General features: G+C 44.6%; 1 protein-coding gene across 1 annotated transcript in view; it reads left to right on the top strand.

Annotated features, from left to right (window-relative positions):
• The window catches only part of KIF5C (kinesin family member 5C), a 137,736-nt gene extending 120,055 nt beyond the window's left edge, over positions 1-17,681 (top strand). Inside the window, exons 22-26 of the mRNA XM_036928306.2 lie at positions 308-379; positions 2,860-2,964; positions 4,718-4,934; positions 6,122-6,235; positions 13,857-17,681. Coding sequence (XP_036784201.1) covers positions 308-379; positions 2,860-2,964; positions 4,718-4,934; positions 6,122-6,228 — 501 coding nt within the window. The 3' untranslated portion in view covers positions 6,229-6,235; positions 13,857-17,681. The remainder of the gene's footprint in view (positions 1-307; positions 380-2,859; positions 2,965-4,717; positions 4,935-6,121; positions 6,236-13,856) is intronic.
• The last annotated feature ends 281 nt before the right edge of the window (positions 17,682-17,962 follow it).

Genomic DNA, 17,962 nt, shown 5'->3' with positions numbered 1-17,962 from the left:
CTAGGAGGTGTGGTTGAGGGGGAAGAGAAAGGTTCTACTCAGAAGACAGCAAACAAGCAGGCTTTGTTCTCATTGGCTGTTCACTGTTTTTGTCCCCAGTCTCAGCACCACAGGGCGCTCCAGAGAGGACACCCAGCTGAGGAGGTGGGTGGGGTGGTGGGCAAGGCAGAGGAAGTGTGGGAGCCCCATGGCTTTGACAGTGGGGTGCACTGCGTGTGTGGAGATGTCTGGGGTTGATGGTCCCAAGTGTGTCATAAAGTCACTGTTTCCTCTACTGATGAGGCATTTTAATGCTCTTCTCTTCCAGTCTCGAGAATTGCAGACTCTACATAATCTCCGTAAACTATTTGTCCAGGACCTGACTGCCCGAGTTAAAAAAGTGAGTTCTATTTTGTGTAGACGGGACTGACAAGAAAAGATGGCCAGAAAGAATTCTTTTCAGTTGAGAGATCAGTTCCTTAAATTGGGGCTGGTTATGCTGAAAAATTAATTACTTCATATGCTAGAGAATATTATTAAAAGAATGTGCTAGAGGCCAAAAAAATACTTGAGAACATTTTTTTCCATCTGATTTTTCCTTCTTAGTTAGAGAAAGTTATAATCCTCTTCCTGGCCTTCATTTGAAACAAACACACATTTGTTTGGAGTTAGTGTGACAGCGGCTGTGCGTGATGCAGGGGAATCCCAGAGGGTCTTGTCAGAAGGGTTGCCCTGAACCCAGGGAAGCCTCATATTTGCCTTCTATGAGCTGGGTTAGGTGTATGAAGCACTTAACATACGGTTTCTTTTTTGTTTTTCCCAGCAGCCATATAAGTGGTTCTCAGTGTTGTGTTTTGCAGATGTGGAGATAGGCTCAGAGGTTAAACAGCTGGCCCGGGATCACACAGCTGGGAAGTGCCAGAGACAGGCCTGGAATGGAGGCCTGGGTGACTTCTGGCCAGGGTGTCCTTTGGTCCTCATGCCACACACAGGGTCTTGGGGAGTCTCCATCTGTGAGTCCCCAGGGCAGCTCACACAGGCTGCAGGAGGGAGGGGATGGTGGAAGCAGACAGGAGGCCTCTCTTTAAGAATGGTCAAAAGCGAAGGGTAAGGAGCAGTGGGCCATATCCAGAGGAGTAGTAGGATGGAAAGAAGGTATGTTTAAGAAAACTGTGTGTGTGTGTGTGCATGTGAGCGCATGGGTGTGTGCATACAAGCCTGTGTGAAGGAGCCAAAGAAAAGAGGTGAAATACATAAAAAAGAGGAGGTGATTGATGGAATCAGATCTTTGAGGGACCAAAGAAAGCACAGATGGATGTATTAGGCTTGGTAAGAGGAAGAGACGTGTTTTCTTGGCAAGGAGCAGAGGAGAAGTCAAATGGTGACATTTACAGGGAATGTATAACAATGGAAAGAGAGATATCTGGTGACTCTGATCTGCCCCGTTCATGTGGAGGCTCCTTGCTTGGTGGATAAGGAAGAGAATGGGCAGCCTGTGGAGACTGGAGGAAGCTCGGGCGCTTGGGGGGATTTGCTAGGGATGAGTAAGAGGATTGCTACGCAGAGGTGTGAGTCTCCAGCTGCAGGTTAGAGCATGGATTGGCCGTGGCCCTGGACAGCACAGGCCTAGGGAGTTTGGAGGCAAGTAATAAAATAGGGTAAAGAATGACAAGAGATTTCAAGGCCTGAATGACAATGATCAGGCAGGTAGGTGGTAACCACAATCATCAATAGAGACCAGACTATAGGACCTGGACCAGGTAGGAGAGAGGGGCCAGAGGGGACGGGGAAGGAGACAGAGCTGAAGACAAGATCTGGAGAGGCTCAGGTGGCGGGAGGAGGTGGTCTGAGGGAGGTGAGGGGCTTGAAGAGCTTGAGATCAGACTTCCCTGGTTTCATGACAGGGAGGACTCTGGTTAAACCAGTGGTTCTCGGTGTGGTCACCTGACCAGCAGTGTTGGCATCTCCTGGGGATTTGCCAAATATGCAGATTCTAAAGGATCTGCCCAGCCCACGATCCCCTGCATCAGAGACGGGCTGGGAGGGAGGGCCCAGCATTCTGGATTTTAACCAACCTTCCTCTGCATGAGGATTGAGCCTGGAGATGTTTGAGTTGAAGATGGCTCATCTTGCCATCAACTCTCAGAAAAAGAATGGTGATTTCTCTTGTAATCAGATGAAGCAGCCATGCTCTGCCATTTTTGGACTCCAGGATGTGTTTGCACAAGTATTTCCCAACTTATCTGGCCAGTCAGCTTGGCAGTGTCAGGAGGGCAGGGTTTTCGTCAGTCTCAAAGTCTAATCAATTTCAAGAGCTTATCCGGCACAGCACTCTAGTTTGAGATGGATTCATTAAGGCATTTCATGGAATTAGGAGCTAAACTGACAGGCAGAAGCCATTGAGACTTCCCAGTGGGCCCACAGACACTTGCCCACAGCTTGGTGACTTGTTATCTCCGTTGCAATGTTTGATACCAAATTTAGGTCTTGGGTTTATGGTTTCACACTGCTATTTTTCTTACGGAGGTTTTGGATGATTCTTTTTGAAAAGGAGAGTCTCTGCCTGCCTGTAAGGGAGAGGTATATTTCACAGAGAGAGCTAATCTGTATCTTTCCAAAAGGAGATCTGAAGGTTTTTTTTTTCCAGCCCTCTAAAAAAGAGCACTTCTAACACTTCCCACCCCAACCAAGGAAATTACTTGGGAAAGTCATTGAGTGTAGACTCTTAGAACCTCTCTTTATATTCACTTTCAGAATAGCCCTTATTGGGATTAAGGTTTTTGTTTTTAAGGAAGATTTAGAATGTGTGAACCACATTGGGCTGGGCTGAGGGTGGGCAGGGTGGAGGCCTGGCCCGCTGACCCCTTCATGTTGGAGCAGAGTGTGGAGCTGGACAGCGATGATGGAGGGGGCAGTGCTGCCCAGAAGCAGAAAATTTCCTTCCTGGAGAATAACCTGGAGCAGCTCACTAAGGTTCACAAACAGGTAGGAGAGTTGTGCCGGCGTCCTTCTGCTTCTTTCTCTCTCTCCTGGAAAGAAGCCTTGTTAAGCTTAGCCACAGTGCAGGGAGCAAGCTCTGGTACTGAAGGCTAAAGGACTGTAGTCAGCAGACAACACTGATGCTGGAAGAGTCCTTGAAATCTGTTAGTCCTCGGTACTTCCCTTATATATAAAATACTCTTCTTTTATCAAAGCCAAATCTAAGGAATTGCATTTGAGCTCTCTGGGGTCTGGGCAGTGGCATGTTCAGAGTCCTGTCTTTTCCATCTGCCTCCAGTTCCAGCCTCAGACCCCAGCTGGCCTCAGTGGCCTTCATGATGCCTCTGAGGCCCCCATCCCACCCCCCTGTCGGCCCCAGGGCTCCACAGAATGCAAAGTAGATACCACCAAGCCGGGTCAGGCCCCTTATTTTTACAGATGAGGAAACTGGGAGAGGAAGTGACTTGCTTCATCCTGTGGCTGGGAGACCTGGGACCAGACCACCCCTCTCTTTTCCGCCACCCTCTTGGGCAGCCTCTCAGGTTCCTGCAGTGCCCTGGAGTTTGTCTGGAAAAACAAAGAGCAATAATCCTACTGGTGATTTAGGCAGTTTTTCTCCTTTTTGTTTAAATGCTGGAATGTTCATGACCACTTCCTCTAAACCCTAAAGATTTGGGATATGACAAAAATGGTTCAGACCACATGGATGAGCAGATGTCATTTCTCTTTGCCTGGTTAAGTCCTCTTCAGAGTCACCGATAGGGAATTTTTTCCCAAAGGGAGGGTGACAGATTCAATATGGTTGAAGTCGTTCAAGCATCTTGGTGATGCGAAACATAAAAGCAGCAACTGCTAGGAAACTTGAATCAGGCTGTGAAATTGTTTAATTATTTTATTCATGAATTTAATAAATTTTTATTATAAACCTACTCTTTTCCGCTAGACTAGTGCTGGGAAATGGGGCAAAGGACCCAGGCATGGACCCAGAGATAGCTCTGATTTTCAGAACTTTTCTTGATCCACTTGGATCCCTATAATGGTCCTATTATGTAATACCTTTTTTATAGATGAGACTTGTAGTGATTGAAGGACTTAGACTGAGTCTGATGGTCAGGAAGTAACAGCTGGCTCTTGACCTATCTTAACCCAGGGCAAGTCTGTTGCTGCTTAATTGAGGGTCCTGGTGATGAAAGGATGAGCAGTTTCTCAGGCTACTGTTAGCCTCTAAGTGTGTTGCAAAGTGGGGTCCGAACCACATGCTGGTGCAGACATGTCCTGCATGGAAGGAAGCCTCCAGAGAGCTGCAGAACTGGCATGCCATTCACTGAGTGCCCTTGAACTTACTTTTCCCTTTGTAGCTGTCACATGCTCATGTCTGAGTGGTCAACTTTCTCATACGAGGGCACCCACCGCCTCAACTCATACAAAAGGGGAAGTAAGTCCTACCCTAGCCTGAAAGTTTCCTGTGGCTGGAAATGGCTTTTAATTTCATACCCCTCCCCACTTCCTTGTACCTGTCAATCATGAGTTTAGCAAGTTGGAGCCCCAGGGTATGGGATTTTTATTTTCTTCTGGTGCTCCCAGAGTTTATAGTCATCTGGACTTTTCAGGACAACCTGGCCGAGTGGTGGTTCAGCTGCAGAGTCTGCCTCTAGCTGCTCTCCCGTCACTTCCTTCACCCCCTGCAGTGGGTCTGCCCCTCCTGCCCCCACTGTCTCCCCGGTAACTCATTGCCTCTCCCTCCAACCTGCTGCCCCAGCTGGTCCGGGACAACGCAGACCTGCGCTGTGAGCTGCCCAAGCTGGAGAAGCGGCTGCGCGCCACGGCAGAGCGCGTCAAGGCCCTGGAGAGCGCGCTGAAGGAGGCCAAGGAGAACGCCATGCGGGACCGCAAGCGCTACCAGCAGGAGGTGGATCGCATCAAGGAGGCCGTGCGGGCCAAGAACATGGCCAGGAGGGCCCACTCGGCCCAGATCGGTATGTGTGCCTCTCGCCAGGGCACGTGGTAAAAGGCACGGCCTCCTCCGCCCCAAAGCACTGATGCTCCGATGCTCTGGGAGGTGTGCTGACGGTGCAGCCTCCAGGACCTAGGCCAGCTGGCCCCTCCCATCACCCCGCACTCATCCTGGGAGATGGGGAGTATCAGGCACTTGCTTCCTTACCCTGAGAGATTCCAGCGTACATCGTGGTTTTCAAAGTTGCCAAGCTGAGCAGAGAAGCTGGGCAGCCCAGGCCACATGCAGAGCCACAGGGTTCAGCTGTAAAGAGAGGTCCATTCTCAGAAACAGCAGAATATGTGGCTGTTCCTCAGCAAGGCTGCAGGCCTTTTCTGTTCTGTACCAGTGGAGCCATGAGGGAGTTGTATGTAGCCAGAAGCCTCAGAAAGCCACTTGCCAGAGCAGGCCTGGCTCACCCACCCTGGAAGGAACCAGGCCTGGCATCAGGGAACAGGGTGTGGTTCCAAGCTGGGAAGGGAGCCTGGTGTCCAGCCCCCTCAAGTTTTGTCCATGCAGGAATGAGAATGTAGCTGCTGAGTCATAGTTCCCAGATGGCACCTGGGGAGTAAAAGGGATTTAGGGATGTTCCCTGGAGACCTTTTTTAAAAAAAATCAAACCATCTCCGACAGCATGTAGTATTTAATTATTTCCCATCAGATACTGCTGGGCAAATGTTTTGCAAACCAGCAACTTCATATTTCTGGTTTTGCTAGTGTACCTTAGATTCGTGGTTCATTGCATTTAATGGATTTTATACTCTTTGGAAACCTAGTGAAGGCTGGGACCGTCTCCCCAGAAAAAATGCATAAGCAGAATTCTACATCCATTTTTAGGGGCTACACAGATGCTCTGGGAGCCCATGGGGACCCATGGCTTTGCCTCAGATAAAATTGAAAGTCCTTTGTTTCCAGTTTTCCTCAACCAGAATTTAAATAATAGATAGATAAGTTCTCTCTGTCTCCTGAACACTAGGTGCCCTGGATTAGTTACTGTGTACTAACAGGGCAGACCTTCTCTTTTCAGAAAGGTCCGGTGGTTGATAAGAATTGTAATGCTGGTAACAATTGTGCCTCTGGGCTTTCACATGTGACGTGTAGGTATCTGGGTGTGACACTTAAAGCCCTTTCTGAAATGTCTGTTCTCTCCCTCCTGTCGGTTGGCTACAGCCAAGCCCATCCGCCCTGGACACTACCCGGCATCATCTCCAACAGCCGTCCACGCCGTGCGAGGGGGAGGAGGTGGCTCTTCAAACTCCACTCACTACCAGAAATGAATATGAAGTGAGTCTCTGGTGTGGGGTGGTTTCTGTCCAGGACAGAGCTTGGGCAGATCCCTGCCCCTTCCTGGCCCCCAGCTGCATGTGTGTGGACCTGCAGCAGAGAGGACTCAGGATAGGCTCTGGCTAACAGCTGGGGCGACCTCAGTCTAGAGCCTCAGGGTCTCCTAGCTTGGACTACCTGGCACCAGGGGCCCTCCGAGGGTAGGTGAGGGTATGTATGCTGAATGCATCACCCCAGCTTTCTTTGTCTGTGGGACTCCCTTGCTTTCCTAGAGGGCACTAACTGGATATCAGCTTCTTTTCCTGTGGACGTGGATGTTTGCTTTAAATCTCAGGAACTGAATATGAAGCAAGAGCCAGAGAATAGAATTATCTGAACTCAACAAGTGGGACTTTAAAGAATGGCGCTAATTTATATCCAGGTTGGTCCAGACCACATTTTTCTTTAAGATGGTGATCTGTGACCTCTCTCCCACCATCCACATGCCTGGCATTGCTCTACAACAGAAAGAAAAAAAAGCGATAGGCTTTAGAAGAGAGAAGAAGAAAGCACAAGGCTTTCCTTTTGTAACTGAAACAGAGAAAAGGGGTTACTGGTTGGACAGGGCAGAGAGCCAACTGATTAGAAAAGCTCTGACTTGGAACTGGTAAACTGTGGAGGAGAGGAGGTTGTGCTGGACTCCATGCCCTCACTAAGGAAGCTAGCTTATAAGACAGGTGAGCTGACATGGGGAAGCCTCAAGAATCAAGGGCCACCCAGGAGAGCAGTGGTTGCTCAAAGTCCTTTTGCATCAAGGTAAGGGAAGTGAATAAGGAGGTTGTAATCACATTGCTAAGGCTCAGATCAAAACTTGCAAGGAAGAAGTTTGCTGGCTGCGTCCAGACAGCCTTCACCTGCACTGGCCCAGGCAGCATGCCCAGGAGCAGGACAGAGGCTGGTCAGATTAGCAGAAACGGGAGGGAAGACCGAGACAGCCTGTGGGTGGGCAACGTGCCCACCACCATGTGCCATATTGTAGGAGGGTGGATAACAACATCTTGGCAGTGGGCCACCCCATTCAGATCCGATGTCTGCTTTCAATCAGGAATAAAGTAAAATTGGATGCTATAAAGTTGCTTTGAGTGCATGTTAATCAGTATTGGGATTGACACTAAAGGAAGCTGTCACATTGGGCAGCTGAGAAGAGAAAAGCCTAAAGCAGTGGTTCTTGACCTGTAATGGGTGTCAGTACCAACTAGCACCCAGAGACTCAGGCTCCTGGAAGTAGCACAGGGCCTGGGCCTTTGTATTTTTACCAGCACCTCAGGCAATTTTTTTAGCCACCAAATTTTGAGAACTACTATCCTAAAGTAACTTGACTTATGCAGGATGGAAGTTTATTTCTCTGCCATGTAAAGGAAATTTGAGGGTCGGCCAAGGGAACTCTATGGTGACAACAGAAAGCTAGCCTCTTAAATTTAAACTTACTGTCCTCAGCAAGTACCCTCCTTCCCCAAGGTCGCCTCAAGGTCCCTAAAATGACTTCTGTAATTCTAGCTACCATGCCTATATTCCATGTTTAGCAAGCAGAGAGGAAGTGGAGAAGAGGCAAAAGACACTCTCTCGATGAATGTGCTTCCTTTAAGATGCCTTCCCAGCAGTCCCGTCCCATGCAGATGCCTGCATCCCTCTGGTCACAGTAGGCACATGGCTGTGTCTAGCTATGACCAGGGGAGGCTTCAGTGCCCCGAATAAAAGTAGTGTCCTTCTGCTGAGGACAAGGGGATGGACATTGAGGTGGCAGCCAGCATTCTGCATTTATTGAACACCTGATAAACAGCTGTGCTGTCCGGGTTGTGACCTCTGCAGTACCCCCACTGAGGTCAGCACGCAGAAGTGCGTGTTCCTGGCACTTAGGAAGGGTACATCCAACCAGTGTTGGCCAGTCCCCACCCATGTCCTCTCTTTCACACTGAGGAGCTGTGTGGTACTTGCACATAGTAGGTGGTTGGTGAATGTTGGTTTAGATTCTCCTTATATTCACGTAATTTTGCACAATAGTTTTTTGTCTCTCTGTAGCAGTAAATTTTAACCACTAAGTGGGGAAGGCCTATGTCTGAGTACCCTACTTAGCTATGACTAGATATAAGGGGTTTTAAATATACTATCAATAAGAACATTGACTATTTTTAAGAAAAAGACTGGGCATTTGTCATAGGGTAAAAAAAAGGATAGTAATCAGTGAAGTGGGGAATTATAATTGGAAGTGAGGAAATGCTAAATCATTAAAAAAAAAAAATTGGGAATATGGAATTCATTGCTTAGATCATCATACCTTTTTGAGATGACTTTCCTGATCTTTGGGATTCTCATTCTGAAGTGTGTCTATCCTAAGCAGCAGTGATCTCAACTGCTGACTCCTCTGAGCCTCCTCTTGGAGCCAGAGTGGCATAGTTATGCTTGAGCAGCATCTGGTCATCTTGGGGGGTTCTTTCGGCTTCATTGCAGGAGGTCAGTAATAAAATCACAATGCATATCTTGGTTTATGTTCAAAGTTTCAGAAAACCTGAAGATGGCAACATGGAGAAATGAAAAGAACCCAGAATAATGCAGGCTTTTATCTCATCTAGTTCAAATCTGGGGGGCAGTCCCAGGGGGAGGGGAACCATCTTTTTCAAACCCCAAAGCTGGACAGTACAGCGGGGCAGTACAGTGCAGCAAGAAGCCAGGGCTGTGGGATATGGGATTGGCTGCAGGCTGGAAAAGAGACAGCGTGAAATTAGGCCTCTCGGGCAGGTGAGTGCTTGCTCAAGGCCCCACATTTGATATGGGCACCATTTAAACACCTGTCCAGCTCCCTGATTCTGAGGGCCCCTGGAGTCTGGCTTCCTTCCCTGGCTGTGGCAAGCTGGTGGGTCCTTTTCTTCAAATGTGTCCACCAGATGGCATCAGTGGGGCATTGCTGAAACCTTGGCTGTTTTCTGAAAGACTTTGAGGCCGAATGGTCTTTTGGTTTTCCTGTATACAGACCCTTAGTTCTCAAACTTTAATATAAATAGAGTATTTTTAAAGGAATATAATGATCACAGAATCCCAGAGTTTCTTTAAGTTATTGTATTATAATATTTAAGTATTTGCAAATTTAAAACAGTATACACTCCTGTACTTACAGGTCTTATACAACTGCCAATCAACAAACTTAGAAATCAGATTAAAAAATGAAACCACCAATAAAAAAGTCAAGCCTCCAACCTTAACATAATTTAATGAAAGATGGTCTTTCACTGAGAATAAATTGCTAGGCGCAATGTGGCTCTGGTAGGCATGGCTTCTGGTAGAATTTGGCATGCCTATGCTACTTCTGTGCAATTCCGTGACCCAGTTCTTTCACCCCCTTTCATAAGATACACATTGTGAGTACATATATATTATACATGTATACATTAGATGCACAAACTGACTTCTGCCCGCAGCAGAAATGGGTTCATGCCACACACAAGGCAGGCAAGGAGGTGCCTTGGGATTTAGCCTTTCCAAGTAGTGAAGCCAAGAAACCTATTTAGAACAGGTCACATGGGGTCCTTAGGCCACACATGTCGTTTACATCTAAACCGCTGGGCCATTCAACTTGCTACTGCTGTTGGAAAATCCCAGCAATTAATGATTGAGTCACAAGAGTGTGCCTACAGGGTGACTCTTTGCTGCAGGCAAGGCATCTGGGTGACTGTGGCTCATGATCAGAAACTGGGCTGCCTGGCATTGAATCCCAGCTTGGCCATGACGCTGGGTAAGTTATACCAGCGTACTCTTCTGTAAAATGTGGCCAATGACAGGACCTACCTACAGGGAGGCTGTGAGGATGAAATGGATTAATATAGAGAGAGCTTAGGTGGATGTTTGGCCCAGAGCAGGTACTCAGGACTTGCCCATGTCAACATCATCTAATCCTATCCTATCTCATTCTACTTTCTATAAGGAGGTCAAGTGAACTGTAAGATCACATAACATGTTAGTGTTAGATCTGGGGGTAAGAACTCTGATCTGCTATGCAGCAGTTCTCAAAATCCTTGGCCTTAGGATCCTTCATGTTCTTTATAAGTATCAATGACATCAAAGAGCTTTTATATTTCTGGGTTGTATCTACTGATATGTATTATATTAGAAATTGAAACAGTTAAAATAGTAATACTGTTTACATAAATGCTACTTTTGTTGAAAAGTAATTATTTCCAAAACAAATAACTTAGTAGAATGGCATTGTTTTACAGGTTTGCAAGTCCAAGGTTGGGGGGAACTAAATATTTGGCTTAATAGATAGCAGCCGGATTCTCCTATCTGCTTCTGCCTTCTATCTATTGCAGTATGTTGTTTTAGTTGAAGTATATGAAGAAAACCCAACCTTGCCACTCCAGACAGATTCTTAACCATTTAACAGCTAAGAAAACTGTGGCTTGATGGAGTTATGTTCATAGTACCTTCACCACAGGTTTGTTCTGGGAATCAAGCAAGATAAAATGAAAGAAGAGTGAAAATTCATAGAAGGGCACCTAGCAAAAATTCAGCTCCCACAAATATTAGCCAATATCCTGGTGGTCATGGGCATGGGCCTAGATACAGGCAGACTTCAGGGAGAGAGGGCAGAAATAACAGCAGAGGGGTTCTCTTGTGGCACAGGACTTTGAAAGTACATTCTGGATTCAAATGGAGGACCTGGAAGAAAGGATTCCTTATTTCCTCTCCAGTGCAGGCTGCTGTACTTTAATTTTTCTCACTGTCATGTTTCTCGGAGTCATTAATTCAGAGCAGCTACAGTTGTCCCTCCACAGCAGATTGCACTCATGCGCCTGGAAGATAATCTACTTGCATTCAGCAGTGATACATAAAGTACTGCGGGTAATTCTTATAATGTGGGGATTGAACTGTAGGAAGGCAAAAGAAAAGATAAAACTATGTCCTGTTTGGATTAAGCATAAATCCCCTGCAAGCAATTGCAAAAGCCAAAGTTGGGGTGGGAAAAAAATCTCAAACCACTTCTTGCAAAACCCTTATGTAATTAGCTTCTTTCTTCAGCCTCCTCCACCCTTTCTAAAGAAATGTGATTTTATTTCCTCCTAAACCTGGTCACACACTGCCACTCTCCATTACCATCTTCAGTTTGGCAGAGGCCCAGGACAGTCCAGTAGCAGGTCCCTTGGTCCAGCACATGCTTTTAGGCAGGTGCGTGACTACTCTGAACCGTCTAAGGTCAACAGAAGTGGGTTGTAAATGTTCTCAAGATCCGTCAGCCTCTCCAGCAGGCCAGCCTTGTGATAAGAACAGTCAGAAATGGTTTCTTTGGGGGCTAACTAACCCATATCCCTTAATACATTATATCTATTTTCTCTCCCGAATTTATAAGAGGTGAGCATCCAGATAGTTGGGGGATGGATGGGAGTATCCTGGTTGAATCCGTTTTTCTTGGGCCTCCTGGAAAGATTGCTTTGTCAGACAGGCCTGTGAAGATCTTTAACTCAGGATGAAGAGCAACCTCTTGATAACAGAGGACCTTTTATTGATGAGTTCCTGTGTTTTTATTTTCAACAGCCCATCACAATCCCAGTTTGCTCTCACCCTCCTTGAGGTGACTAAGCAGGTTGAGCCTCCTTTATGGTCCCCTGTTTCTTCCAAACTATTAGCCAGATGTGCTGAATCTTACACCTGGCGAATGGGGGTTCAAATGAAAGACCTTCTGGGGGAATAGTGTCACTTCATGGTCTGCTGGAGTTATGGCAATCGCCCCACTAAGTTTGTGTGTCTAATGCTTGACTCTGTCAACATGGGTTGGCTGCAGCATCTGCTAAACCATAATCCTGCAGTTTAAGGTATGTGCTCAGTACCTCCCTGCCTCCAGGCACACAGAAAGACCATCTCATCTGACCAGGGTGACCCACAAGTGATTCTGAGATAGGGCACTTGGAAAAAACGAATCTGTAAGGAAACTGGAAAAGGGATTTCAATGGTGGTATTCAGAAAGTACCCTCAGGCCTATTGGTTTTCTGCTCAAAATGAATTTAAAAGACAACCATGACCATGCTTTTAGATTTTTCATTTCTGTTCCTAATAATAAGCACAGAACCTCACCAGAAAGGCAAAGCATGAAAGATATTCCTTCCAAAGGCAAATCTCACTCTCTGTGACTTCTAAAAAATGACATGAATATTCTCACAGAAGGGTGTTTAAACCATTTTTAATTGAGCAGCTTTGTAATTGTGAGCTGATTAACTGTTGAAACAAGAGATGGTAGTTACCAAATGAGTTCCTTCTCTGAATATTTATTTTTTATGTCAGGGAGGAGCTGGTATTCTAAAAAAAAAGATTGTGTTTTCTTTTCCTACATAATTTCTGTTCTTTGTTTCTCCCCTTTTTTCCCCACCCACTTTGTCTTTATCTACTTTTATAATCTGTTTCCATACCCTAAATTTTTTCTGTTTATAATTTATATTCTGCTTATTTATACACAATATGTGAGGTTGCTTACAGTATTATAACACATAAATTAGGGGAGTGAGGAGGGAAAAATGAGAGGGAGAGAGCATCGTAGCAGGCATCTGAGATACTTGCCATAGTTGAGCACTAAATTTGGGTATAAGCCTAATAGAGTCAAAAACAGAATGCACGGTGTGTCTGGTTATGAAGTTTTTTTTTATATTCAGAAGAGCAGTTGGGTTTTTCTTAGCATCTGTCATATTTCCTGTGCTGGGCAATTCCCATATATTTCTCAAGGATGAGGCCTTCCTACCTCTCTTCTTGCCCCCTCCCCACCCCACAAGCACTACAAACTCTGCACAGAACCTATAGGCAAGATCAGGGATGCTTGGGGCTTCCAGCTGATGTGAGGAAATCGGCTCTTTCAGTGTCTTCCTGAAAGTTGAGTTTATTGGAATTAGTCCAAAGGCTGACGAAGGCCAGTCCAGACTTTTACCCTCAAGGCCAAGCAGTGATCAGATGACCATCTGGTGAGAAGTGGCAGGAAATGAAAGGAGTGCCCTACTGAGCAGCAGCATCACCACGTGGAGGTGAAGCATGTCTTTCAGGGCTGGGAACTTCCCTCCTAAGACAGCCTGCGTTACGGGCTGTGTCTGACTTGCCTCTTTATCCCAAGTACTTGCATGTGAGAAATGGTGTCCCCATTCGCTTTAGGAATGAGAAAGTGCAGTATGTTTCTGTGAATATCTATAGTTTCTATGGATACTGACTCTTGGAGGGGCCTGTTGTCAGGGCTAAATTAAAGCAAAAGCAGTAAATAGGAAGCTGTGCTGAAAGTGAACAATATACACCAGTTTGTCAACACTGGAAAAGACTGTGAAATAGCTCAATAGTAATATTGAAATGTAAACTGTCTCAACATAATGCTGATTACATGTTGAAATGATAACATTGACTATATTGGGCTAAATATAAAACAGTATTAAAGTTAGTTTTACCTGTTGCTTTTCACTTTCTCATGTGGCTACTTAAAAATTTTAAATTAAATATGTGGACCGCATGGTATTTCCACTGGACAGCACTAGTCTAAACATCTAGAATTAAATTTTTTTCTGAGGAGTGAGTTTCCACCGTGTTCTCTAACTCCTATGTTCTCTCTTTGGTTCTCTTTCGACAGATCTGACTCCACGTAGCATGTCAAGGACTACATTTATCACCAGTTCCTTTATTTTTTTCCCCCTCCTACACAATTTGCATTTTCTTTTACACTTGCTTACCCTAGCCATCTGCAGTACGTGAGTTTCAGATACTGGGGCTGTGTAGAATTGCTGTGCGTACAGATGTGTGCTTGGACTTTTTCTCTTCCTGAGACATCTGAAGGGGACAATTACAGAAGATCCACAGACCCCTGGGAACCAGGGCCACGGCTTCAGCCTTGGGTGCCTGTGGTCTCTGGCATCTCTGGAGCCTCCTCTTACTGTAGCACGTTGTCCCAGCAAATGCCCTAACGTGCCATTCCCTGGAGGGAACAACCAAGTGCCGTGCAGGCGGTGGTCGTGCTTTGCCGCAACTGTCTGGTTTCCTGTAAAATAAACACATTACTTTATATTTTTAGGGAACAAAACAAGTGCTGCTATAGGGTTCAAAATTTTCATTCTGAACACTTTTCCAAAACAAATTACCCCAAAGAAGCATTTTGAATACCCTAGTCACATCTTTGGATCTGTAAAATACACCTTTTAAGTATGGCACCGTTAAAATGCAAAGCAAATTTCTTCAAGGCAGAAAAAACAATCTGACAGTAGCAATGTAGAATTTGTTCATTCAAACACATCTATGTAAATGTGGGAAGTCATAAAATTTGCCTCTGAGCTGCTTGCTGTTGAACCTGTGGCAGCTAGTCTCAGCCAGCCCAGTCTGAATATCATTCTTTCTGAAGTGTTGAAAACGCTGCAGAGCTGGGTGAGTGGAAATGGGGCTGCTCCGTCCTCACTTCCTTCTCACTGAACCTACTGGAGCTTGTGCTGGCATGGCTTCTTTCTTTAGGGTACCATCTTAAGCCTTGTGGGGGGTATTGCTGGCGACAACGGTTGTAAAAGGAAGTCCTGGGGAGAAAGTAATTGGCAAATTTTTGTGCCTGTGACTAAGTTGCCATGAATGAGTTATTTTAACCCATCATCGCTGACCAGTTCTATCTTTGGCATCAAGTAGATAGGTTATATCTTAGAATTAGAAGTTACAAGTATGGTTGGATTTTTTTACATTTACTGCTTGATTCAGATATATGAATCAACTCTTAAACTTCCAGCTGTGCATATTAAAATGATCAATTTCCAAGTAGTAAAGTTTCCGGGGAAACGGATGAAGATTCAGTTAAGTTGGTCTTGTGTGCTACTTGTTTTGGCATATTTGAGGGTAGTTAGTAACAGTGAAACGGATCTCAGTGAGGGCACCCATCCTATCCCTGTGCCTGCTCACGTGAGTGAGCTGGCACCGTCCCCGCTGCGGTCACCACTGGAAGGAAATGTGTGCTTGGGGAGACACAGATTTCTTACTTCGTGTGGGTTGAAGGGTGTGCGCGGGTGTGTGTGGAGAGCACCAAGGACTGTGAATTGACTTCCAGACTCCTCCTGTATAAAATTTCCCTAACAAAGCAAAGCTGCTTTGACTTAATTTATTTGTTCAATGTTGCACTTTCTGTGTGTTTTGTTTTTGTGGGGGAGTAAGGAGAGGGAAGAGGACAAATTCTGCTGAAGTGTTTATCTCATCAAGATGGCAGTTTTGCATTCATTTACATTCTAAAAATTCTTCCATTTGATTTTCTTACGTTGTTGTCAGTACTTGCCCGATAGAACTGCGTGATCACCATTTCCATTCTGATAAAAGGGCCCTTCTTGGGCAGGTTCTGCAAACTTTATCAGGTGAAAATATACAGCATAGATTATAACCTTGTTAATATGTTTGCCTCTGATTTTAGAAGCCAGAACATTGGTCATTGAGAGGATGGTCAATAATTGTCACACCACTACCGTCTATTATGTAGCTGTATGACTTTATGGTTAGAAATTGAACAAAGGTCAGGAATTCCTTTTTTGGACTCGCTTGTTAATAGATTATTTTACATTCTTTCCAAAGTAATTTTTCCATGGGTACCCCTTTTCTACTTCTAAAGGATTGCTTGGCCCTTTGATGTTTCAAAAGAAACATTCACTTGTAGGTCCATATTTCTTGATCTCCACAAGGGACTCAGAAAATTCACTTCACTTTGATTCACAGAGAAAGTTGGCTTTGATGTCTCTTAAAGATAATTCTGCTAGTTGCTGATCAGCCAGTCAGTTCAGCTAGCTTCAATCTTTATAGGACCTCTAAACTAATTTTCCTACACTGTGGCTAGAAGGTGGGTATGTTCTTGGAATGGGTTATACGGTAGACTCAACAGACCCCTAAATATTACTTGGTAATAAGCTAATATCAGAACCATATCCTCTGTTGGCTACTTTTTTTAAAAGCCACATTTATGCAATTTTTATTTTTTAGACTTGCTCCTTTACATTTGTACCCTAAATATATAAAAACTACACTTCTGAATGGCTGAGTCTGTAATTATACCTTTGGTTGTATGCTGCTTTTTGCCTGTGTGTGTGTGTGTGTGTGTGTGTGTGTGTGTGTGTGTGTTTCTCCTCTAGGAATAAATTTATATTTCATACTACTTCTTGAAAGTTTACTCTTTGATGCTAGAAAGGAATAGCCAGATGGTTTATACAAATAATCTCTACCTGTAGGATGGTGGATGGTTAAGAGTAATGTTGTTTGGGATTATCACGATTTATCGTTGGATTCATATTACCATTTGCATTTCTGTGATATAGTATATTCCTTCATTGGCTGTATTATCAACTCATAAAGTGCTTTTAAAACTTTCCAAGAAGAAATTTATGGTTGGAGATTAAACTATATTAATGCCAAATATGTTTTGACCAATTTCTAGAAAATTCTGTACAAGTGCATCATCTCTTCAAATGCTGTACAGTTTGCTTTGTTGAATGGCAGGCAGTAGGAAGAACAGTAAGTGTGGATTGAGACTTTTAAAGGAAATAGTATATGATTAAGACAACTAGAATTCATAGAATATTGGGATAAATGAAGAAATAAAAATGTTTGTCTAGAATGTAGCATATAGTGAATTTTTGAAGCCCTAACTTTACATGAGGAAGTGATATTCCAGTCCAAAGCCAGCCCAAGCCATCACCAAGACTCGGGGGATTATCTGCTCCCCTCCCTACAGAAATAAGCAAATAAGAGCTCTTAACTGTTCCTTCTTTGAAGTTCTGTTCGTTTGTTTTTAAAGCAGGGCAGAAGACATTTAGATTCTGGCTATTGGACATATTGGGGAAGTTTTTCATTGGCTGAGGGCAAGAGGTAGAGGACAGGGAGGGTGTCACTTCACTGTCTTGCAGTGAGTATCTTGAGCAAGCTAAAGGGACCACCGCAGTCTCCAGTGGCTTCATCAAACGCTAACGATTTAGACTTGTTAAAGGAACTGAGTCAGGGCCAGGTATCTGCTGAAGGCAGCACTGCTCCATGAAGTCTGCTGACCCATTTACAAATTGTGTATCGGTTTTAAATACTTTTCGTTCTGTGCAGATATAAGGGGACTAGGGCATTCTGTAGAATTATACATGTCTAGTTTGTAAAGTATGTAATGTGTACTGCAGATGTGTGTTCTCCAGCTTTACGTATCTGTACAGTAGTTATCATTTTAAAAAATCTGTGGACAAGCTTGTTTTGGTGGTCTGAGGGGGAGAATGGCATTTATATCAAGTGATGATGCTGTAATATAGTATATGTAACAAAAGATCTGGAAGGAACCCTCCCCTGGCCCGAGGAAAATTTTGGTTATCTTCTAGGTTCTAAAATGAAGATGTATGGATACTCTGGCAGACTGCATGTTGTATAATTTGAAAAATACTAAAAGTGGAAAATAAAATTGAGTTAAACTTTGGCTGGTCTGATTTTTCTTAATTTGAGTCACCCCAAACACACTCTCATTGAAGGGCTCAGTGCCAGTGGTAGGATGAGCTATTTTCTGACCTGAAAGGAGTTCATCTCAGAAAGCAGCGGTTGAATTCAAAGCACAAATAAAGTCAGCCTTGACCTTCTTGTATTTTACTGATTTTCTTTTGTTCGAATATCTGTTTTTAATTTTTTTTTTTTTCACTGAGGAGCCAAGAAGAGCTGATATTGCGGTTCAGCACTGAAAACAAGTGACGGCTGTAAACAAGT

This window comes from Manis pentadactyla, chromosome 8 (assembly GCF_030020395.1).
Source record: "Manis pentadactyla isolate mManPen7 chromosome 8, mManPen7.hap1, whole genome shotgun sequence".
In the NCBI taxonomy this organism is placed as follows: Eukaryota; Metazoa; Chordata; class Mammalia; order Pholidota; family Manidae; genus Manis; species Manis pentadactyla.
This window is presented reverse-complemented; position numbering and strand designations above follow the sequence as displayed.